Raw genomic sequence first — 25,605 nt, forward strand, 5'->3', positions numbered from 1 at the left:
CTCAAAGAGACACACAGACAATAGTTGTAGGGACAAAAATATAAAAAAATATTTTTAACCGATGTAGATTACAAATATACATAATGGTATCTGCGTTATATAAAAAGTTTGTTAACGACAGGTACACTTTAGGGACATCGCGGCCGCTCCATCTGCTCCCTGAGCTAGGCCGAGAGCAGACGCGATGTCTGGACCACACTGCACATGCATGTGCGCCACTGGCAGCTCCCTCTGTGTCTGCTCATAGCAGCAGATTGCTGCAGAGTGCAGGAGACACGAGCAAAACTGGAGGTACAAATTTTTTAAGTCTGTATCAAAAACCCGATAAGCTGAGGAATGAGTTTTCTCATTCGTTGCCTGATCCCTTTTATATGGGTCAGTTATAACTAAACATTCATGTAAACCATTAATTTGGCCGATAATCGTATTGTTTAAAAGGCTGTTCATTCACTTAAGATGTGTGGCTAATTCAACCAAAAACGAACATAGAAACGTAATTAGCTTTAGCTGACCAACAATAGGCCGTCATCTGGAAGGAAGTTAGCTGTATTTGATATTTTTAGATGACAGAGCTTGGGAAAGATGCTTCATTCACAACCGATTCTGCATGGAAGAATGTTCTAAGAACATTCCAATAAGATTATTCATGCAGGTTTAGTCATAGGTTTCGACATTTACAAAGTGTGTTCTTAGCAGAAAAAGCCACAATGGACGGATTCTATAATGTACTTCTATTCAGTATATGTGTACATAGAAATCAGGCCAGTTGTACACAAAAATAAATATATATATACTGCTATGTTCACAAGGAATGCACATCTGGCTGTGTGAATGCACCTTTAAAGCTAGATAGTAAGATGCTGGATGAATATAGGCATTCTGCTCATTTATACTGGTCCAGTTGTTGACTAAGCAGTGACTTGCATAGCTGTAGGCTCAGAGTACTCTGCAAGGCAGCTCAGGCCTCTGCAGAGATTTCTTCCCCCTCACTCGAGCCCACTCCCTTTTCTCTCCACAAAGCCTTCTTGCCTCCTTTGTATGGTTAATCATGCGAGCTGAGTCTTTCTTCACTAATGATGACTGTTCTGCAGAGTCAGTGAACAGCTGTGAGTAACAGGCAGGCCCACAGGGAGAACAGGAACTCTGCATAACACTCAGCCCCCACAAGACCCGGCACACTCTTCACTTTCCAGTCTGAGATCTCAGCACTGTGCCTGTGTGCTGCTCTTATACGTAATAGAACATTTCTGTATATTATACAGCTTTTTACTTACTTTGTAAATAGTGCAAAACCATTAAAACGAGACTATAGCTGCTTAAGGTTCCTCGGCTGGCATCATTTATACCATGGTGACCAGCCCATCGCTTAACAACCAGTACTAATGGACGAACACGGTTCTCTGCTGTGGGATGAGAAAAAAAATAAAATTAAAATAAAACCTGAAACGCACACTCAGCAGTGACATGACACTTGCAACATATCATTACTGTCTTCAATTACTGTTTGTATCAAATGCATAAGGAAAAAAAAATAAAAATGTTCATTTATTTTAGTTTGGAATAGCCATATTAGTCTAGATCAGTGGTCTCCAACCTGTGGACCTCCAGATGTTTCAAAACTACAACTCCCAATATGCCTGGAAAGCCGTTGGCTGTCCGGGCATGCTGGGAGTTGTAGTTTTGCAACATCTGGAGGCCCGCAGGTTGGAGACCACTGATCTAGATCATAGACATCATAGCATGTTGCATAATCTTGTAATACCATACTTATTTGACTGATAGTATTTGTAGAGATAAGCTTTCGGAAGTCCTCCCTCTTTCAAGTCAAAATTTGTTGACAATTCGTGAACAAGTTGGTTGGTTTATACCAGAAATCTTCAACCTGCGGACCGCCAGATGTTTCAAAACTACAACTCCCCGCATGCCCGGACAGCCATCGGCTGTCCGGGCATGCTGGGATTTGTAGTTTTGAAACATCTGGAGGTCCGCAGGTTGAAGACCACAGGGAGGGAGAATTTCTTAACAAGCTCAAATAAGGATATATTCATGTGAGATGGCATTTTATAGGACCAGACATTCCCTATGCAATGTTATAAAGTCTACACCGTTAAAGGGGTATTCCAGCGTAGAACTTTTTTTAAGCCATTATTCCCCAGCTGCCTTCACATAAAACCACCACCTTAACTGCTGCCCCTCCCAAGATGCCCCAGCATTGCCGCTCCATTCCTCCAGTGCCACCTGGTTGCTGGTGGTCGGTGAAGGATATTGCTGATCAGCTAATCACCAGCAACCAGCTGATCAAAAGTGTGACCACCATCAACCAGAAAGAAGACTCCACCAGGGGAACCATACCGGGGCCCCAGGGGAAGGCAGCAGGTAAGTCCAGGTGGTTGTGCTATATGCCAGCTGCCGGGAATGATGATTCAAAAAAGTTCTACCCCTTTAATAAAAAAATTAAAACTCGGCTATGGAAGAACAACATTTCTCTCTATGACAATACATGTTTCATTGTTACCCAATGGTTTCATTTTAGCAGAGAAGCCAGTTTTCCATGTGAACACCTGGAAGAGTGCTCTGGTGAGTAAACACCTAGGTTTACCAATTCGAAGCTTAAACAGCACAACTACATCATTACATTTGTCACTTATTTGTACTATTTGATACAAGGTGGTGTCTGGTTTAGGATCACAGTGATTGATGAGATGTTAAAGAGTTTATACCAAAATTTAAAGTCTCCTATTCACAGGAATGTGTTAGAAAGAGACTATTGTTTTAAAATCACATTTCTATGTTAAACCCAACCCTCCTTTTTTTTCAGGTTAATATCTATATAAAAAATAATCCTGATATTTTTGCAGCTCTCACAGCTTCACAATAGGCGGAATTCTAGTTCTGTAGATCATCTAATTACAATGAAAAGATGACACCTCTGTAAGGCTCTGCTCACACAATTATGTAAATGCAAAAGAGAAGTAGCAGCGGCTGATCGGGCACGGCTATATAAACACTATTCCCAACAAAGTGATCCATGACACTGGATTTAGCTGTTCGGGATATGCTCGTAGGTGCAGAGCAAAAGCAGCATCAGCGTGACTTTGCGATCTGCTCACATAATGCTATTGTTATATGTTTCAGTCTGCGCTTTCCTATACAGAAAAAAATGTAATACATATAAAAATAGTAGAGGTGCACCGAAATGGAAATTTCATAACCGAAACAAAACCGAAATAAAAAAAAAAAAAATGTCCGGCCGAAACCGATACCGAAAATGACTTCTCCCCGTCCTCTGGTAAAATGCAGCGCTCCGCTCATTAGATTAGATTCCCCCGCAATAGTAGGCAGCTCCCCCGCAATAGTAGGCAGCTCCCCCGCAATAGTAGGCAGCTCCCCCCAACAATAGTAGGCAGTTCCCACACAATATTAGGCAGCTCCCCCCAACAATATTAGGTATACTAACATATACTGGCCCAACAGAGCTCAAAAGGACTATTTCCTCAGTTAGGAGGATGGGGGTCCTATGGATACTTCTGGTGTTTGACTGCCCCCCAAAACACACATTATAAAAAAAAAAAAAAAAAAAAAAAAAAAAAAAAACACCACAATTAGAAAACAAAAACAGATACAAAAAGGATATGTGGGTTTAACTAGTAAAACAACATAGGTAATACATTACCTTTAAAAGGGTAGTCCCGCAATTTGTACAATTCTTTTTCAGCTCCACATGCCCGGGGCTGCAGCAATTAAAAAGCATAAGCCTTGACATCCCTTGTGCCGCTCCAGTGTCACGGTCCCATCCTCCATTGAGGCCTTTTTCATGCTTGAGGCCCAACAGATAACACTGCAGTTTAGCCGTTTATCGCTGTTCGCAGCAGTGTGCCACCTCGGCCAGTAATAGGCTGAATGGCAGTATGGTGTATTGAGCCCTAGTCATCGTCCTGATGCCTGTGCCCAAAACACCACACTGCCGCTCAGTCTATCACCTGCCGAGGTGGGACACTGCTGCAGACCACAACTAGCTGAACTATAGCGTTACCTGTTGGGCCCCAGAAGCATGAAAAATACTGCACCGGAGGATGGGACAGTGATACCTGCAGTACAGGAGGAGCTGCAACAGTTAAAGGAGAACTCCAGAACATAAAAATTGTCCCCCATACAGCCGGCAGTAAAAAAAATAAAAAATAAAATGTACATACCTTCCTCCGCTCCCCCGGGGCCTTCAGTAACCGGCTCCGGCCTCCGCCGTGATCCTCTTCCTGGTTGCCGGTGGTCGGAGAGTCTTACTGCGCACCGCCCGCAGCGAAGTCCCGACTCGGCCGGCGATAGGCTGAGCGGCAGTGTGACTTTTTGGCCCCGGCCGCAGGTGCTGGTGTAGTGAAGAATTGTGTGTCCTGAAGAGTTTTCACACTGCCGCTCAGCCTATCGCCGGCCGAGTCGGGACTTCGCTGCGGGCGGTGATTGGCTGAGCGCAGTAAGACTCTCCGACCACCGGCAACTAGGAAGAGGATCACGGCAGAGACCCCGGGGGAGTGGAGGAAGGTATGTACATCTTTATTTATTTTATTTTTTTTACTGCCGGCAGTATGGGTGACAATTTTTATATTCCGGAGTTCTCCTTTAAGCGGAGTTTTTTTTTTTTTTTTTTTTTAAAGGAAAACTGTAAGCTTTACCCCCCCCCCCCACACTAACCAGCGGTACTGGCTGGTAGTGCGGAGGATGCTGATCAGTTTGATGCTTACAGTGCCTGGATGCTCCGATCGGCCCTAATCCTCTATTTTCTGGATATGCTAATGAGGTGCTAACCGGCACCGGACGGGCTAACTGGCACTCTGACGTCAGTGCCGCCCCACTCATCAATATTCCTCCCCACCCTCCGCCTCTCCCTCTTCTCCCCACTCTAATGGAGAGAGGGGAGGAATATTGATGAGCTGGGCGGTGCTGCGGCGAGTGGCACTGACGTCAGAGTGCCAATTAGCCCGCCCGGTGCCAGTTAGCACCTCATTAGCATATCCCGAAAATAGAAGATTAGGGCCGAATGGCGCTGCGGATCCGGGAACAGTAAGCAAACTGATCAGCGTTCCCCGCACTACCAGCAAGTACCGCTGGTTAGTGCAGGGGGAGAAAGCTGACAGTTTTCTTTTAATTACTGCAGCCTGGGCATATGGAGTTCAAATTTTTTTCACCCCTTTAAGCCAGCTTCTAGATATTGCTACCTAACCAGAGAGACATGGATAAGTAACTTACTGTGTGCATAGGTTCTTAGAAGGAATGTATTTCTGATTCCCACGACATTGTTTACATTCAAGTCAAACTCCACACCACTAACAGAAGAGAAAAGAGGTGATGTATGATAATATTCAGCAACATTAGGACCACCAAATAAAACCATGTACAAAAAGCAATCATATTCTGATCTCATGTGACTGCATCATAATCGGCACTGTATTCTAATGAACAAAGTAAAACAATACCAACATAAGAAGCAGAATGTCTATACTGACCAGATCACTACAGGATGACTGCACTTTCCCTACATTACATAGGGGAAGAGGAAAAAAAAAAGCAAGAGATAACTGATCAATATCTTCCTGTGTTGAACTAAAATTATTGGCACTGGCTATAGCTTGCCAACCATTGGTACACAAACCATGCGGCTCAACTCAGCATGCGCTCCCGCATTTACAGGCCTATGGCTTAAAGGGGTAGCCCACTTCATAAAAACATACCCATGGTGCTCCGGTCTCTACCTTAGGAGACACTCTCTTGCTAAACAGAAGTGAAGGCCTGCTCAACCAATCACTGGCTAAAAGGGGGTCCCAGGGGTTTGGTAAAGTAGAAGTATAAAGTATTGGGATGCTTAAAGGGAACCCATGACATTGAAAATGCAGCCAATCCTAAAGGAATCATGTTCTAGGAGCTGGTCAGATTAATATATAGTTAAGTGGAAAAGTACCCAGCCTTTCAAATACACTCAATGCAGAACACATGAACAGGTCTGTAGGCCTCTTACAGCCAATATATACCAAAAGAGTTTCCTTTGGCATATACTGGACCATGTTTTGTCTGCAACACTTTCTATGCTGTTCTTTTCAATAGAAGACCTTGCATGTTGTCTACCACTGTGTGCCTGTCTAGCAGCATGTGTGGTCCCAATATATGGATTCAATGGAAGCATAAGACAACATGTGAACAGAGCCTTACTGGGTTTGGACAGGTGTAGAGCTGTAGTACATGTCCAAAAAGTGCTCTCCATTGTGCAGCCTGTCCAGATCTTTTTCAAGGACTACTTATAAAGTGTTTTTTTTTTCTTTTTTAAAAGTAGTATATCAGTTACTTCTGAATGCTCTGTTCTGATAGCTTTTATTAACTTAAAAAAAAAAGTGCAGCTCTCACTAAGGGCATGTTCATGTGTGCATATTTGGCAGCTGATTGTGTTACTATTGAAAAATATAAGAAAAATCAGCAACAAAATATGCATGTGAACGTACCCTAAGGTTTTTCTGCTTTTAGAATTGGGCAAAAAGCATTAGGCAACAGTGTTATGCAGGATCAGAAAAATAAACTGCTGCTTTTGTGCTCACATAAGCCTGGTATTGCAACTCAGCTCTATTGAAGTGACTAAAGCAGAGTTGTAACACCACACAACCTGAGAACTGGTGCAGCACTGAAAGCAGATATTTATTTTATTTTTATTTAAACCTGGATAACCTCTTCATGGAGCGCTATACCATGTATCACTAGATCTAAGGTGCCTCTTTAAAGCTATTATACCATAAGACTAGCTTTGATAAATTAGGAAACCTATTACATTAATGGATTTCACACAAAAACAAGCAACTTACCTGACTTTGTCCCTGAATTTTACAATTGGCACTTTTGCTCTGATTAGCTGAGGTCTCTCAATATATCCTGGTGGTGGGAAAATAAAATAAAAATATCTTAAATCTTAAGACAATCTACAATGAAATATAAACAGGCAGATTTTTTATTTAAAAACAAAAGAACAATTATGGATCTTCACATGCCTGCTTAGCCAATCCCTGCATGCAGCGGTATCCTGCCAAGTCAGTGAGTGGACACTTCCTTGTGCCAAGACCAGGCAGTGTTTTCTATTTTTTTCAGCCAACTCTAAGCACATTTGCAAATAAAAGTAATACCAAGACAACCCTTCAATACAAGCAGAACGCAGGGAGAGCATTGGTAGATTCACATGATTTAACCCACATAAGTCTACCTGCAATTCCCACACAGCAGCTCTGTGGAGAAGATCAGTGTCACCACCTACATGTAACGGAAAGACAATAGCCTTCATTTATCAATTAGCATGAGACAAAAATGTGTCTTCTTTGGCCATAGTAACCAGAGCTCAGGTTTCATTGTCTGGTAAAATTAAAGCTGAGCTCCAATTGGTTGCTATTAGTAAAGCAGGCGCATTTTTGTCTCATGCAGATTGATTAATCTGGGCCCATACGTCAGAGAGAGACCCAGAAAAATACAAAGTAAGGGAGTCCAGACATGCTACAGACCTACTGAAAAATCCAAAATACATGTGGCTTTACTGTCAAATTTAAAGCAGTGTTTTCAAAGCAATGTGCCTTCAGCTGTTGCAAAACTGCAACTATCAGCCAAAGGCTGTTTGGGCATGCTTAGAGTTGCAATTTTGCAAGAGCTGGAGACACACTATTTAGAAAGCACTGATCTAAAGCAAGTCTGCTTCAAGAATTTATTCTTTAAACCTTTAGCATGGGAAGTGCATTATGAAGATTTTCCATGTCAGTAACAGGGAACCACTTCTGAAAGGCAAGCCTCTGTCAGAGTTGTCTGGTAGCAGACTGTCACTCTCCCCTATTAACCCCTTAAGGACTCAGGGTTTTTCAGTTTTTGCACTTTCGTTTTTTCCTCCTTACCTTTTAAAAATCATAACCCTTTAAATTTTCCACCTAAAAATCCATATTATAGCTTATTTTTTGCGTCGCCAATTCTACTTTGCAGTGACATTAGTCATTTTACCAAAAAAATGCACGGCGAAACGGAAAAAAAAAATCATTGTGCAACAAAATCGAAGAAAAAACGCCATTTTATAACTTTTGGGGGCTTTTGTTTCTACGCAGTGCATATTTCAGTAAAAAATACATCTTATCATTATTCTGTAGGTCCATACGGTTAAAATGATACCCTACTTATATAGGTTTGATTTTGTCGCACTTCTGGAAAAAATCATAACTATATGCAGGAAAATTTATACGTTTAAAAATGTCATCTTCTGACCCCTATAACTTTTATTTTTCGTACAGGGCGGTATGAGGACTCATTTTTTGCGCCGTGATCTGAAGTTTTTATCGGTATGATTTTTGTTTTGATCGGACTTTTTGATCACTTTTTATTCATTTTTTAATGGTATAAAAAGTGACCAAAAATGACTTTGGAATTTTTTTGCGCGTACGCCATTGACCGTGCGGTTTAATTAATGATATATTTTTATAGTTCGGACATTTACGTACGCGGCGATACCACATGTTTATTTTTACTTTTTTTTTTACACTTATTTTTTTTATGGGAAAAGGGGGGTGATTCAAACTTTTATTAGGGAAGGGGTTAAATGACCTTTATTAACACTTTTTTTTTTGCAGTGTTATAGGTCCCATAGGGACCTATAACACTGCACACACTGATCTTTTACACAGATCACAGGCGTGTATTAACACGCCTGTGATCAGTGTTATCGGCGCTTGACTGCTCCTGCCTGGATCTCAGGCACGGAGCAGTCATTCGCCGATCGGACACCGAGGAGGCAGGTAAGGGCCCTCCCGGTGTCCTGCAAGCTGTTCGGGACGCCGCGATTTCACCGCGGCGGTCCCGAACAGCCCGACTGAGCAGCCGGGTCACTTTCACTTTAGAAGCGGCGGTCAGCTTTAACCACCGCTTATAAAGGGTTAATACCGCACATCGCCGCGATCGGCGATGTGTGGTATTAGCCGCGGGTCCCCGGCCGTTGATGAGCGCCGGGACCGACGCGATATGATGCGGGATCGCGGTAAATATACGTCCTGAGTCGTTATGGGGTTAAACAAACACACACACTGTCAGCGCTCATGTTTGGTGGGAGGTCAAGAGACTGTGGCTGGCCAATGGCTATTAAATGTGTATAGCCAGCATATGTCCAGAACATAAAAATATAATTTATATATATTATATATATATATATATATATATATATATATATATATATATATATATATATATATATATATATATAAATAAAAAAAACTTTAGTGTAATTTACAAATGTGAACATTTTATGTAAACTGGGAATGTATATTTATTTAATTGAAAATCACTTACCAAGTCTAGTGTAGAAGTGTTTTTGGAGTAAGCTGAGTATATGCCTGGCTTCTGTTTTCTGATTAACCTGTGTTGGGAAGGAGAAAAAATAAAAAAAATCTAAAAAAGAATAATTCAGAAATAGGTTTAAAAAAATTCTAATATCTAGTCACAAATGACAACTTGGGTACATGTTAATTAACCTCTCCAGGATTTTGATTTTATTTCGATATTTGTAGACCATGGCATCTATGGGGTTAACACTATATGATAGATGGCAAGGTCCTGCAGTAGATCGACTGCGGGACGTATAAGTTTATATGCAAAATCATACCTGCACATAGGATGCATGCAAACGTCCTGGGAAAGCCACTTTTGATATGTCCCGAGACCCGCTGAAAATTAGTCAGGGAAGCAGACGGCATTTAGCTCTGCTACCTGACAGCTGTGAGACCCATACCCATTTATGCATGGATATGGAAGGATCTCTTGGCCGGCTGGGAATAGATATGCCAAAAGTTTTTAAAGGGGTTGGCCAGAATAGAAAATCAAAGCTAATTTCTTCAAAAAACAGCACCACCCCTGTCCTCAGGTTGCGTGTAGCATTACAACTTGTCTCTATTCACTTCAATGAAACGGAGCTGCAATACCACACATAACCCGAGGACAGAGGTGGCGTAGTTTTTGGAAAATATTTAAAAACAAAAAAATTTAAATATTTTAATATTCTCTCAAGTGCAGTTAAAAGAGGTAAGATCTCTCTTTATGCGGTGCAGGGTTTGTTATATCTGCCTTACAGATCCCCTATCCTTTGGAGATAAGGGGGATAAGAAGTAAAATTCTGGACTACCGCTTTAATATTAATTGACATACTGGAAGTGAGGAAAAAATGACATGAAGGAAGTAAATGTGCTTATGCTGCAAAAAAGATACAATGATTAGGTCACACTGCCTTTCTTGGAAAACTAATACTTATTTTAGGTTTGTTGCTTTAGCATTCAGAATTTGGAACAAACTGTTCTGAAAGCTGGAGCCGGCACTGGGAGCTTGTGATGTCATAGCCCCGCCCCCTCAGGGCATCATGCCCCACCCCCTCAATGCAAGTCTATGGGATGGGGTGTGACTTGCATTGAGGGGGCGGGGCTATGACGTCACAAGCTCCCAGTGCCGGCTCCAGCTTTCAGAACAGTTTGTTTCAAAGGCTGAGCAGCGGAGTATCCCTTCAAGATATTCTGCAAAAACTATTTTTGGCAATTCGCGTCTACATTAGAATAGATACTCAGCAACTACATACATCCACTTCTATCTTTATTAGAAGATCATGCAAGGTGTCACTCATTGACAAAGTGTAGTTCCAGCTATTCATTTTCTGCTTAGAGTTCCTCCACTTCGAACTTAAAAGGCAGAAGACATCCTAGTGGGTGCTCCCTAAGCAGACATACAACAGCGGGAGTCTCCCCTGCAAAACACTTTTGCAGAAAGACACCAGAGCAATTTTCATTCCAATAATACCTACGTATGTTGCTGTAATTATACAGGGTTGATGAGTTATGTGCTAAAGGTGCTGGATAGCAGAGTAAGACCAACAAATTATTCTACCGTAGCTAAGGTATTTAGATTGAGGGCTAGAGTAGCTTACTGAATCTTCATGGTGATGCTATAAAACTATGTAGCACTATTAGCTCACAAAGCTATGCAGCAGTACAAATACAGTAAAACAAGGTAAGTAAAGCCTAACATTTAATAATAAGAGGCACAAGCCAATGTCAACCAAACATAATACAGGCATACTTCTGCACCTATAACTGCTAATTACAACTGTATTATAGACCATTACGCCATTGGTTCTGGTGCTTCGGCCAGGAATTTCAGCTGTAACGCAAATGCAGAATCACATGAAACATTGGCCATGAGTGGGCTAACTTTATATAGAGTAAATCAGTTTCCAAAAGCTTGAAAGCAGCAAACACTGCAATTTGGACTTTAATGGTCCACATGGAACCAAATTACGTGGTTATAAGGCCATTATAGATTAACTATTCATTTCAAAAACTATTTATGGGACTGCAGACGTGTGGACAATGGTGTTAGTGCAAGGACTTTGATTCTTGACATTCTTTCTTGTGTAAAATGTGTGTGTGTACATATATATGTATGCTGTATATAGTGTAATGCAAATATCACTAATGCTTCTGGAACTCACCGGCTCATCTTTTATAACTAAGCACAAATCTGCATCGCTGCTTCTTGTGCCAAACCCGTTGAGTGATGATCCGACCAGGTACAGTCTGCTCTCTGCAAAAAGTACAAGTGTATACAAGTCAGAACAGGCAAATAGAACTGCAATACTCAGTTTTTACCAAGCAGTGTGCCTCCAGCTGTTGCAAAACTACAACTCCTACCATGACCGGACAGCTGTTTGCTAGAAGTTGTAGGTTTGCAACAGCTGAAGATGACCGCTTGGCGAAACACAGCTCTACAAAAACATTCAGGGACATGTACATACGGGGAAATATTTGCTGAATTTCCCTCTGGAGTTCCGCCCGACAGATATCTTTCTTCTTCAAGTCAGAAACTTGCTGCTGACAAGCCCGAAACAAGTCCAGAATCTGCTGACTTAGCTAAGATGGAGAAACAAGAAGATTGGTCTTACAGCTTATTTATAAAGTATTAACATTCTATACAGAGAATTCACTCATACTGGCTCCTGGCACCAGTGGAGCTCACAGTGAGACTTCTCATGCTATATACATATGCCAGAAATTATTGTAACATCAGTGGCCTATACCTAAATGCATATATGTATGGCACTAAGCTGCAAAATGCTTTAGAAAAATGAGAAGATTAGATATGAGATTACACGTAGTCCTTTAAGAGTTTATGCAAGGAGCAAAACCTGTGTAAAGAAAAAAAGTTGACTAGTTGCCCATAGCAGCCAATAAGGAGATATTTTGTACTCTCGTAGCCTTCATGGGGGGGGGGGGGGGGGAGAAACACCTATACAGATGGGTATATGCTCTTGCCACTAGGAGGCACTGACACTAGGAAAAGAAGTCTGCTCCTCCCTGGCAGGATATACCCGGCCACTGGAAGTGAGGTAATCAGTTTGCCACAAATAAGTAGGAGAAGCCCGCCCACCGCGAGCACCTGGGAGGTGACATAATTCAACTGGTGTAATCCAGGCGACAGGAACGCCCTCCATTTCGAGAGAACATGGACCCCGAAGGAGAAGATTGAAGGGAATAATGGCCAAGAAGAAGCAGAATGTCCAGAAAAGGGGAATCCCAGAATACCAGCGCAACAGACATGGGAAATGGAGGTTCCCGAGTCACCTGGAAGATGTACACGGAAGAATAAACGGCCAAGAAAGGAGCAGAAGTCGCTGAAAAGGAGTATCCGGAACACCGGAGCAGCAGATATGGGATTTGGAGGTTCCCAAGTCTCTCAGAAGACTTACACCCGAAGGATAAGGAAACCCAATGTCCAAAAAGCGCTCCAGGAGACAAAGATCCGTGCCGAGACAGAAGTAGTGCGGTACAGAAAGACCGCCCCATAAATGAGATCTGGGCAGGACTGCTACACATGCACAAGACCTCAAACATCACTAAGGATCAAAGAACAAGGAGGGCCGAACTAGAGAAGAAGGCACGCCACAGCGTCCCCGGATAGTGGCCAAGACAAGGAGACCAACCGGTCCTGGGCCCCAGCGGTCCAGAGCACTCCGAAGCAACAACCAGTCAGGATGGGAACGGAGGGTGAATAAAAGGGAACCCGGCTGGAACTCCCAGGCTCTGGGCACAGAAAAGGTAACTGTAGAAAACTGTGGAGTCGGTGTGACACTACTGACACCGTCAAGGGAAGGAGGAACACAGGAGATTAAGCCGGGGGGTTGGGGGAGAAGGAGAGCAATGACAGGACCCAAACGACAGACGGAGGCTAGACCAGCTGTCGCTGAGCCACACATTATAGCAGAAACCCCTCTGAGGGGAGTGCCAAGGCTGCCTGAGCAGAAGTAGATAACCAAGAAACAGCAAGAGAGAGCCAGGTTGCAATAGTGGGCAGTAAGCACACAGGCAGAGAGAGAGAAAAGCTCTACTGAATGCTCTCCGCGAACAACAAGGGCCCAGCCAGATAGCCCATCTATAAAGTGGGATGAAAGAGATGACTCCATCTCGGTAGTAGAAAGGGGTGGTGGAGATGAAACTCTGGCACTGACCAATGCCAAGCCCCCTGTTTCCCGTGTAAGGAGGATTGTCAAAGTGCACCAGGCACTGTAGGAGCAGGGACAAGCTGCCCTGCAGCAACGGAGAAAGTACTGGGTGGACGAAGCCCCCAGGAACTCTGCAAGAACATATCGAGGAGCCAATTTGTGCCCCCAGAGGGATCGGAATCCTGGACACTGGAGCTGAGCAAAGATGCAAAGACGTGACTACAAATGCAAGGAAGCAGCGCACACACACAGCAACCAACATCATTGAGAGGAACTCCTCATTGGGGTCAAACCCCGGGCTAGAAGGGCACCAACAGAGCCAGTCTAGTCGTGTGTAAGGCAACCGAGCAGGTGCCTGAGCCACCCTGCACAAAAATCCAGGAAGATACCTGGAGGCATAAGGGGGGCGCTGAACAGTCTTGACGTCCCACCAGGCCCAATGCCAGAACAGAGGTACTCAACCACCGCAGACCTGTGGAAACAAGATTACAGGAAGGTCCAAAGCACACCCCAACGACAGAAGGGAAGGTGGGCTCTACACGTGCCGAGGGCCCCAACATACGTAGGGACACAGACACCTCTCGATAGTAGTGAGGAACCATGATTGCAGACACGAAAGGAATCAAAGACATCCAGGTCCGCAGTATAAAAGACAGGCTCAGCACCCAATGGTGTGTAACAACCAAGCCCCTAGCAGTCCAACGTGGCACTCTTAGAAAGGCAGAGTGCTGCAGTTGCCGTGAAAAGCCATGGAACCTGTAGGAAACGCCCACACCCCATTTCCTAATGGTGCCCTACACCAGGACTGCTGTCGCAGATGTAAGAGATGAAGGAGATATGTGGGGCAGGAAACATGCAGAGACAGTCTGAATGGTATAACCGGTTCAATGAACCCACAGAGAGACACTTTGTGGAACTTCACACGGAAAGTGAGTCACCGGGATGCAGGAAAGGGGGAGGTGACCCTGCAGATAGGGGGAGAAACCCTGCAGATAGTCTGGCTATATGGCATAGGGACCATGGCCACACCTGGTCCCGCAGTCAGAACCACACATTGAAAGTGTGTTACCAGCCTTCACCCGTGAGAACAGCAGACATGCAGAGAGAAACCTGGTAAAGCAGGGAACCCTGCGAACCAGTATGTGGTTCATTGCATAGGGCACATGGAGCAACATGGGTTGACTCACTCAACTACACCTCGGCAGTGGGATACCTCGGCAAATGTATGGTAGTTGACCCGACATAGCAGTAAATCATGGCAGACCGGATTCCTGAACGTACAGGATCACTCCTTCGAACCATCCCACAGAAAGTGGGGTACCGCAGTATGGCTGATATGATGGGCGACCTGTTGGTGCCGGAGACCATGCAGACGAAGTCTGGCTGACTGGCATCATCCATGTACACTTAAAAGAACCCTCATCCAGAGTCCCCCCCCCCCCCCCCCCATGCAGAAAGGTATGGGAAAACACCGCCAAGCACGTGGCAGCCCAGTGGATAGAATCACCGTCACCCTGGAAGATCAAGGGAGGTTGAGGAGACCTAGATTGCATCAGTCATCCTGAACAGGGTCGATAGGACACAGAGTCACTTCTTCGGACACCACGCCATAGCAGTGGGACCGTAACTCCTGAAGGGCAGCCTAGAGGTGTCGGAGATCATTAAGACCACTGTCCAGCTTACTGGCACAGGGTCCTCTTGTACCTATAACGAAACCCTTAAGGACTCCTCACATTAGAAGGAGGGGTACAGGAACTCCAGCCAAGCACACGGCAGCCCCATGATGGGAGACCGGTGGCGGCAGAGCACACAACAGTCTGGCTTATCAATAGAGAACACCCCCAAGCGCTAGTGCCCTATTGTAGCATATGGAGGCTTGGGGCCATGGATAGTATCCCCGCCATCCTGGGAGATCAGTAGATTGTATCCCCGTCGCCCCTGCACAAAATCCATTGTACACGTCGGGTCACTCCTTCGGACACCACTTGTTAGCAGTGGGGAGCCGTAATTCCAGCCGTGGATGAGACAGCCATGTGATGAGTGACTGTTGGCAGAGGAAACCACGCAGACCCCTGTCTGTGGTATTTGGTCCAGTCCATGTCCACATAGGAACACGTGCTTGAAAACCTCGCACTAGAAGGGGGGGGGGGGGGGGGGGTCCAGCACACTAGCCAGAGATTCCGAAGACCTATAAAGGACCTGTGGGAGAAAATTTATACCACCGCGGTTTCCCAGCACCTTTCCAGGAATAAAGACCACAAAGCGCACACTTGATGTCTAAAGACAAAAGACAACGAAACACCATGGAAAGGCCCTCAGCTAAGGTCAAGGATGCAGATGCATCTGCAGGGGCATCCCACCGGTGTCTCGCCCTGGGGAAGGGGTTGGAATGAGGCTGTGGGCGCGGCAGACATGTCATTGCAGAAATGCCACGCACAATATCCCTGAGCTGGCGAAGAGACCTTAGCCTCTTCAGGTGATAAAACAGGGTGGCGGAAGCAAATATTAAAGCGGCCCACCAAGCCCCATCCCCCACCCGAGAGCCCCAATAGAAAAAAAATGTCAGGGATAACCCCCGACGACAACCCCCAATAATCCTTAGGATTAACCCCTATCAGGATAAAAGCGGGGGGTGGGCGGGCGTTGATAATTGCTGCAGATGGGGCTGCCGTTAGCGTGACCAGGAGGCCGCCACAGGTTAGCCCAGCATAGCCACGTGTAATGGCGGCTGAGGAGCCGGCGCTGAGGAAAAGGGACCTCAGGATGGAGAAACCCTAGCGGAGTACAGAAGGGGAGGGGAGAAGGGGAGGATGTTAGACATACTCACCAACAGACTCCAACTTCTCAAACTAACCCAGGCGTCTTCAACCAGCTTATGGGCACGCTGCATCATACCAGGCTAACATAGCGAGGCGAGCAGGGGCAGTGGAGGACCCGGAGCCAGGGTACAACCTCCAGGCGCTGGCGAGAAGGGGTTGACAGTACATACTCTATGCCTGTGCCCCTTTGTCGCATATGGGGGGGAACAGGTAACGCCATGCTCCTGAACCCCCAGCTGAAAAAGGAAACCAAAAGGTAGAAAATAAAAAACTAAACAGCCCTTACTAGAAAATAAAAAAGGACCAGGCCTGGGGAGCTCCCAGACCTGTGTCTTGCCTCCTACTGACACTAGCTAAAACCGATTACCTCACTTCCAGTGGGCGGGTATATCCTGCCAGGGAGGAGCCGACATCTTTTCCTAGTGTCAGCACCTCCTAGTGGCAAGAGCATATGCCCATCAGTGTAGGTGTCCCCCAATGAAGAGCGACCAAGAAAATATTTATTTTCTTTTATTCTTAAAATGGAAGTAGTATACTAATTTGTTGCTTTGGAAAACTGGACCCCTCCTCTGCACAGGTTTGATAAATCTCCCCTATTATCCTTCATTGCATGAAGGTCAATGTACACTCAATATCGCCCCAACATTATGCGGCTATTGTGCCATGTGGGCACGGTTTCTCCCGCATGTGGCTGTCACATAAAAGTATCTGACCAGTTATCAAAGCCCAACTCCTTAAAGGGCAACTGTCACCTAAAATAAACTTGTGAATCGGCACACAGTACAGTAGGACTTTACAAGCATAATTTAGCCATACGTGTTGATAAAGCAGGCTGCTGTATATTTAAATTTAATCCGTCTGGGAGTTGATTGAACAGTTTGTGAGGCGGGGCCTGGGGTCAGCTATGCTCTTTCGACTACGTGACACTGTCGACTGACACACAAGGCTTGCCTGCCCACGGCAACCCTGGGTACTACTTCTGCATGCACCATCTGTCAATCAACAGCGCAACCTAAGTGGCAAGAGGCGGTGTGGCCCTGGAGCATAGAGGATTCTGGGCCCCACCTCTTCAACAGTTTGGCCTATTAATTCTGCTTAATTAACCCACAGCTAGAATATGCTCATGAAGCCCTACTGCACTTGTGCAGCTTCACAAGTCTATTTTAGACAACAGCTGCACTTTGACGGTGCATCTACTGCGAGTTACGCTACCATTGCCTTCAATGGTTCAACTAAGTGTCAGATTGGCAGGAGATCCAATGAAGAGACTCCACTTGGTTTTGTATGTACTTACAAGTGCAAATTGTTATGAAAAAGAATCATTCCTCATCTTACCTTGTCATTAGCAACTGGCCAAGTGGTTTCTACTTCATCATATAGCCAATTGTCTCCCACAGATGGAACTCGGCCATTTACATCAGGGCTCTGAGGGGCCTGCCGTAATGGCACCCCTGGGAAGGAGAACTGGAGGTCATCTCTTAAAGGCACTGACTGGTGAATGAGAGAAGACGTCTGCTGAGGAGATTGAAACCTCTGCCTCTTAGGGTCATATTGATTAATCCCCTCGTCACTTCTCCTCCTAAAAAAAAAAGCAAAAAAAAAAAAATGCATCTTTCTGTGCTTTGACTGCACAAACCACCACCAGATGACAAGTGTAAAGAGGTGTATCATGGACAATCAGCGTGAAGGGCACCACTTATATACACGTGAGAAGGCAAACTATGGGAGGAGCTTACCGTAAGAGTGATTCAATATGTAGAATGTGTCTAAGTAATAATGGTAATCTGGGCAAAAGAGAACCCAAATTCACTGTGCACATCTTGACACTGGACATATATGAAGATTGACTACAATGCTATATTTATATCAGGTTTTCTTTTTTTTCTTTTTTAGAACAGGTTGTGAATAGCATTATGTACATACTATTTGACAGCATGCTAGCACATTATTATCCAAGTAACTATGGCAGAGGCTGTGTTAGGGAAAGACCTAAACTGGACATGCACAACAGACGTGTTAATGGGAATGGTGTAAGGAGAATTCAGAAGTAGCTGTTAGTCCATAGGCTCTCATTTATTTAGGATTACAAAGACAAGCTGATTTCTTTAATACACAGCATCATCCGTCCTCAGGTTGTATTTGTGGTGTTGCAGCAAAGTGTATTGAAGTAAATGGAGCCAAGTTGTAATACCACACACAAACAGAGCACAGGTGAGGTGTAGTTTTTTGAAGAAAGCAGCTGTTTTTCTATTCCTGGATAACCTGTTTAATTTGGGAGTACTCACGTCTCCATCCCTTTAAGTACAACATTCTTTCCTTCATTTGAGTCCATGGTGTAGCTTTATCATCAGACCCTACTCAAATGCCATTTAGGGCTGATGGGAGGGGGATGACATTTTGGAGGGTGAGAAATTGGTATGGGAAATACTTTGTTAAGGTGCATTCACACACACGACATTTGAAATTGTAGACCTAACAATGCAGGTCTACAGTCGTAAAGTCCACCATTGTGGATCCGCAACTGCAGATTTTACATTCTTTTGTGCTTTTGACTGTCATGTCAAAGCAATTGCTTTGTAAAATCTCTAAATGCGAATCCGATGTGTGATCGCATCCTTAAGAGCGATAGCTGTTGGCATAAATGTTCAGCAGATAGCAATTTTATGTGTATGGCCAGCAGGCTTAAAGGGATATAGTCATCAAAAGTTATTCCCCATCCACCGGCTCGGCAGTGTTCAGAAGCCACATAGAGGCTGAATGGAGTCACACTGTATATTCATTCATTATGATATTGGGATCGGTAGGGGTCTCAGTGGCTGGCTCACTACCAATCAGGCATTCATAACTTTCTATGATGAGAATACCCATCGTTAAGCTAGCCTTGTTTAGATAGAGACAGATAAGAAAACAGTCTTAAACAGCTACATTTTTTCTAAAAGCTATTTTGATTCAACAAGCAGCTGTAACAGCCCCGTGGAGATCCTCACTACTGCGTACCCCCGAGAACACTTATCCAGGTGTTACACATGAGACATTCTGTGACTTGTTTAGAATGAAAAATACAATAAAGCCAAGACCACATGCAACACTCCCAGCATAAAAAGTGGTAGTACAAGATAAATTTTAACCCCTCAATGATTTTTTTTTCCAGCCTATTTTACTTTAACACCTAGTTTAACCCTCTAATTGTTGTCGTCAACAGTGATCACTGGAGGCTCTCCTCTTCCACTGGGTCAATGGGTTGCCCAGGGACATGACTGAAGACTGGGAGAACCACGCGCAGTCCGTCCTGGAGACCAGAAATGACCTCAGAGCAGTTATCCGGCACATTTGTTGGCAGCATTATCTTTTTATGAGGAGTGTTTAATCTGTCACTGCATCTATACTGAAAGGAAGTTTAAAAGGCATTGATTCCATAATGGGGAAAAAGCTAAAATATTTAGCCTCTTATGGTGGCATAAGTAGCAAAAAGCTAAAATATTTTCTATCTTATGGTGGCAGGTCCATTGTTGGCCGCACATTCCCCATTCACATCAAACTGGACTGAGCTGCAGTATCAGACACTGCCACACTTGTACAGATGTTACCATGTCAGGTATTGCAGAGAAGAGGATCTCACTAATCTAGTTTAGGGCTAACAATTAAAATACCTGGAAAAAACTGCTTAAGACCCTTTAACCAGCAGCAGGTTCAGGGACAAATTTGCTGTGAGATACACTACAGTTCATTTCAACAAGTCCTCTGACAGTCTACAAAATATGACACTATTGCTGACTGTCCGTGGGCCTATACAAATGAATGGTCAGGTAACTCGCAGTGGATTTCCTGCTGCTAGTTACAGGCATGTGAACGCACCCTTAGGGTATGTTCACACAGCAGAATCTCCGCGAGTGGAATTCCACGAGTGGAGATTCCGTCAGGCGGACCGCAGGGCACTGCGCAGTCACCATTGACTGCAATTCCGTGCAAAGAATGAACATGTTCTTTCTTTGCACAGAACAATTTCAGCGGCAGAATTGTCCGCCGCTGAAATTTCGCAGTGTGAAAGGGTCTCACGGTAGACCCGTTCACACTGATGGGAATGTTCACTGCACGGAATTCTACTCACAGAATTACACTCACGGAATTCCACAGTGTGAACATACCCTTACAATGTCTTCATAACTCATTCAGTTAGGGTGGTTTCATAAGCGCTGATTTGATGACTTTTTTTGATGCAGTTAAAGGGGTAGTCATATGACAAAAAGTATTTTTGATGCTTGCTCTCCAGCAACTCATTTTCAGGAAGGGGGTGTGGGCAAGGAGAGACGTTACAGGCTGTCACCATACATTTTTCATCATAGAGCAAAGCATTTAAAGCATTATAGTGATTTAAACTAACTTTTGACATGCCACAAGATTGGTCAGTGTCTCCCTATTGGGACCACCACTGATCATTATTCATAGTTGGGTGACTATAATAGAGCCCGCTATAACAGAGGCGCAATATAATAGAGCACATGTTCAGTCAGTCAAACTCTGCGCTTCACCGAACGAACAATTGGAGGGGTTTTCAGCACTGAGACCACAACCCCTCTTAACTTTTGACTGTGCAACATGTCAAAAGTAAATATAAAAGCGGACCTGTCAGCAAAAAAAATATATGGGTGCATGTAAAGCAATGGATAGGCAGTGCTTGCAATCAGGATTCTAGGCATATATCTTATCTTTATAGTCTTTTTCAATGGAAAGCTATAGCGGGCCCATTCACACTATGGAATTTCCACCCAGAGATAATCTGCTTGGAAATTCTGTAGTGAAAATGGACCCTAAGCCATGTTTGGGAACACCCCCTGGACTTTTGGGGCTCATTTGCATAACAAAAATGCTAATGTCAGCACTAAAAAGGGCTATAGAAATAAAAAAACGCATGACTAAAATTCTGATGACTAGCCCAATCTAGCTATGTGCTTACTTACACTCGTCTTCCTTCTGACATTAATGCTTTAAGTAGGATTGGATTATTTAAAAAAAAAAATTAAATAAATGGAAAATAAAAATGACCATTGTAAAGTAAACATAAAACAAAAACAGGTAACAATTGATCACACTTACTTCCTGTTTTGGAACTGGGAAGGTGAAGAGACCGGACTGATTAAGGGGCTGCGATTCCCATAGGACCATGGCTGTGGGGACACTGGAGTCATCGCCAGGATGTTTCCACTCATCAGCATCCTAGAGAGGCTAAAAGACCATCATGTTATCAGACAGGTCACAATCAACACACACATCATGTATACAATGTATTACAGGTGGGCACTTGTGTGATACCTTGCAGGCAGTCAGCTGAGGGACAGTGCTACATATTCATCACAAAAGCCTCTGTAGTTTTAAAAGCGTTACGGTCATTAAAAACTAACTTTTACATGATGATGTCCGGCGCCTCAATGCAGCTTTTACCCGTTCCCTGTGGCAAGGCAAATGCCCCAGAACAGCATTGCAGAAACTGATGCTGTGTAATAACATTAATGCTTATGAAGAAATATAAAATCCCATCCCTTCCCCAATATCGCGCCACACCCCTACCCCTTAATTCCCTGGTTGAACTTGATGGACATATGTCTTTTTTCGACCGTACTATGTAACTATGTAAGTGGAGGGGAATTTCCCGAATATCAGAGGTTACAACGTAGCTTGCCTATTCCGTCATGTGATGAATTGGCTGCATGGCTCTGCCTTCTACTCAAATCAGAGGGTGGAGAGGACCTTGGCGGCACCGTGGTCCCTCCCAGCATTACTGCACACCTCCTATGCTAAATTGACTGCTACGGTCAAGGGGTCAACGCTGCTCAGGGACACCATCATGGCGTGGAAGGAGGTGCGGAAGATTTTTGCCCTACCCTTCCTTCTCTCAAAAATAATGCCTTTGCTTGATCACCAAGAATTTCCGCAGAGTAGATCCTCCTTCTGGTTGCGCCACTGGTGTACTATGGGAGTGACGAATGTAGGGTCACTGATGTACAGGAGCACAGATGGATCACTCCAGATGAAATGCTCGCCTCTTTTTGGCTCCCACACTCCTACATGCCAATCAGGCGTTAACATTCTGCACATCCAGACTTAGGGACCTCACGCAGGAGGCACCCAAGCATGACTTAGGAAATATAGATGAGTCGAGAAGAGCAACAATATCTACGCTCGACCTTGGTTTCTATGCTCGTTTTTCTAAAATAAACCTGGAGAAGATTTTCCGCACTTTGGAGCGGTGGATGACGGCATTGCGGCCATGATTCTAGCAGGTTGGGGGGCGGTTCGCAAACATGTCATAAATGAAAGATGGCGGGAGACTTACTTCAAAATGGCACACGCTGCCCTTTATGGATTTAACATCCTCCCTTCACTGTCCTTCCCGGATAGGATCACTAAGTGTCCTAAATGCCAGACACCACTCACAAATCTTTACCATGGGGTGTGGGACTGCTTGTTTTCTGTGGAATATTGGAGGAGGGCATGTTCCTACATCTGAGACCACTGGCGGGTGCAGCTCCCATTTACACCTCAAACCTTGCTAGTCCATCAGCTGCATCTGCCGGAGGGGGGAGGAGAGGGTCCCTAGGTTTCTACACATTGTGCTAATGGTTGCTCTGAGATGTCTATTTAATACCTGGTTGGATGCAAATACTACAGATTTGCCAATGCTATGGTCTCAGCTGAAGATTTTCCTGAGGGTTGACAGGCTGGACGCGGAGACACACAAGGAGATTCTTCTAGAAATGGCGTTCATTTATTGTGTCTCACTATAACTTCCAGGGGATAGCTGATAAAAGTTCGTCCTTTCCAGCATACTACCTGGTATATTGTTGGGGCGCTTAAACGTACTCTTGGCACCTTGCGTTTGCCAGATGCGTGATACACCCTGCACCCAGTGTCGTCCTTGCTATTTCTTTGCACAGTCCCTTGGAAGTCAGAGGGAGCCATTAATTTTTGTGTTGGGTGGTTCTGTTTTTGCCGATTTCTGTACTGCACATTTCTCCTGGTCACAGGGAAGTCAGTCGCTGTTTATATTCTTTTGTGTATTTTGTTTACCGGGATTGATACATTGTTGCTATGATTCCTGATTATTTTTATTTTAATAATTAAAATTAAACACCCTTTCCGCACATTCCAAAAAACAAACAAACATATTTGGTATCAACACATGGGAACTGTCTGAAATATTAAAACACAACATTATTGATTCTGTACGGTGAATGGCATGTAAAGGAAAATAAAATGGCAAAACTGTATTTTGTTTCTTTGTTGTTTTTTGGGTGACAAAAACAAAATAAAAAAAGTGATAAAAAAGACTAATCCGTGCCAAACTGCAATTTTTTGTTTTATCTAGGGATCGTTATCGGTATGGCCGATATTATCGGCCGATAATCACGATTTTGGGCATTATCGGTATCGGCAATTACCTTGCCGATAAGCCGATAATGCCCCGCACCGCCATCCTCCACCCGGAATGCCGCTGGACACTACAGGAAGGATGGATGGATGGCCCGGACCACCCTGACAGGTAGGGGGAGAGAAGCGGGTGGTGGCGGCGGCGGCGGCCTACGGCACCACAAAAGCCACTGCAGTGCATTGATTTAAAGCGCCCGCTTTAAATCAATGATCTGCAGCGGTGTGGAGGGGGGATAAATAGCCGATAACTTAAACCGGAATATCGGTATAAGTTATCGGCTATCGGCCCTAACCTCCACCGATGGACAGCGATGGACGGTGGCATCCAGGGCAGCGGTGACAGTCCGGAGTGGCGGGGACACGCGAGTACAACTTCCTCTACCAGTGGTCTACAACCTGCGGACCTCCAGATGTTGCTAAACTACAACACTCAGCATGCCCGGACAGCCGTTGGCTGTCCGGGCATACTGGGTGTTGTAGTTTCGCAACATCTGGAGGTCCGCAGGTTGTAGACCATTGTCCTATACTTTACATTGCACGGATCCCTCAACATGCGATGGTTTCGACAAACGATGGTCTACATGTTGAGGGACGTGTGTGTATATATATGTGTGTGTGTGTATGTATATATATATATATATATATATATATATATATATATATATTTATATACACACACACACTTTTTTCTTTTTCTAATAGTCGAACAAAACCTAAATAAGTTGGGTATTGTCGTAATCGTATTGACCTACAGAAGATAGATAACGGGTCATTTTATTCTTAAAGTGCACTGCATTGACACAGAAGCTCCCAAAATTTGCAAAAAAGTTGTTTCACAGTAAATTTGGTGGTAAAATGAGAGGTCATTACAAAGTAGAATTGGTGGTGCGCAAAAAAAAAAAGAGTCCTCATACGGGTCTGTAAGTGGAAGATTAAAAACGTTATGACTATTAGAAAGCGAAAAGGAAAAACAAAAAAAAATCCCTGCATCCTTAAGGGGTTAAACGCAGTGTAACAGAGACAAAAACGCAGTGTGAACCCGGCCTTAAATAACCTCTGACAGATCCGCCCAGGTCTGGTGTGTCCACAACCCTCTGATAACCAAAGGGTTAACCTCAGTGCGGTGTATGGCGCCCCCTATCCCCGGACTCACTTGGCATTCTTCTGGTAGGTGAGGTGGGCCTGCAGCAGCTCCGGGGGCACAGCCAGCGACAGATCCCCGGGGTGCTGGGGGATGGAGCGGGAGGGGTGCGGACTGCGGCCCACACTGGGGGGGTTAGGGAACATGCTCCTCCCGGCTAGGGCCGCACATCAGCCTGGGCTCCGCCAGGCCGCAACCCGGGGAGAAGCGGTGACACACCAGCCGAGAACAAGTCCTGGGCGCCGTATACTGCGACTTCCTGCTCGGGCTCCGGGGGAAATGGCGGCCACCAGGAAGAGACGGGTGAGAGGGCGGCGATACCGCGAGAGTCAGGGCGGAGCGGGCGGCATGGCAACCGAATCATATCACGTGGTCGCGACATGTCAATCAGGCGTGCGCAGCGTGTGGAGCGCCCCCTGCTGTATGCGAAGTTACCTGAACAGCAGCTCTGGAGCTCTTCAGCTGTTGAAAAACTACAACTCCCAGAATTCCATAGAAACTTGCGGCTGCCTGGGCATGCTGGGAGCTGTAGTTTTGCTACAGCTGAAGAGCTCCAGGTTGGTGAATAGTTTTGTGCTACGAAATTGTATCCAGCTGTATATTCATATTCTTAGCATTTCAATTCCTCAGCAATTTCAAGACCTCTGTTTGCTCTCAATGAATACAGACATTTGAAAACCATAAGCTAGACA

General features: G+C 44.7%; 1 protein-coding gene across 1 annotated transcript in view; it reads right to left on the reverse strand.

Annotated features, from left to right (window-relative positions):
• TENT2 (terminal nucleotidyltransferase 2) overlaps positions 1 to 25,277 on the reverse strand; it is a 45,669-nt gene extending 20,392 nt beyond the window's left edge. The window contains exons 1-9 of the mRNA XM_056541596.1: positions 24,926 to 25,277; positions 21,442 to 21,570; positions 17,683 to 17,926; positions 11,825 to 11,939; positions 11,522 to 11,613; positions 9,340 to 9,406; positions 6,840 to 6,906; positions 5,242 to 5,318; positions 1,275 to 1,403 (exon numbers count right to left, since the gene is read on the reverse strand). Of these exons, the coding sequence (XP_056397571.1) occupies positions 1,275 to 1,403; positions 5,242 to 5,318; positions 6,840 to 6,906; positions 9,340 to 9,406; positions 11,522 to 11,613; positions 11,825 to 11,939; positions 17,683 to 17,926; positions 21,442 to 21,570; positions 24,926 to 25,059 (1,054 nt within the window). The 5' untranslated portion in view covers positions 25,060 to 25,277. The remainder of the gene's footprint in view (positions 1 to 1,274; positions 1,404 to 5,241; positions 5,319 to 6,839; positions 6,907 to 9,339; positions 9,407 to 11,521; positions 11,614 to 11,824; positions 11,940 to 17,682; positions 17,927 to 21,441; positions 21,571 to 24,925) is intronic.
• Between the last annotated feature and the right edge of the window lie 328 nt (positions 25,278 to 25,605).

The sequence above is a fragment of the Hyla sarda genome, chromosome 1 (assembly GCF_029499605.1).
Source record: "Hyla sarda isolate aHylSar1 chromosome 1, aHylSar1.hap1, whole genome shotgun sequence".
Classification (NCBI taxonomy): Eukaryota; Metazoa; Chordata; class Amphibia; order Anura; family Hylidae; genus Hyla; species Hyla sarda.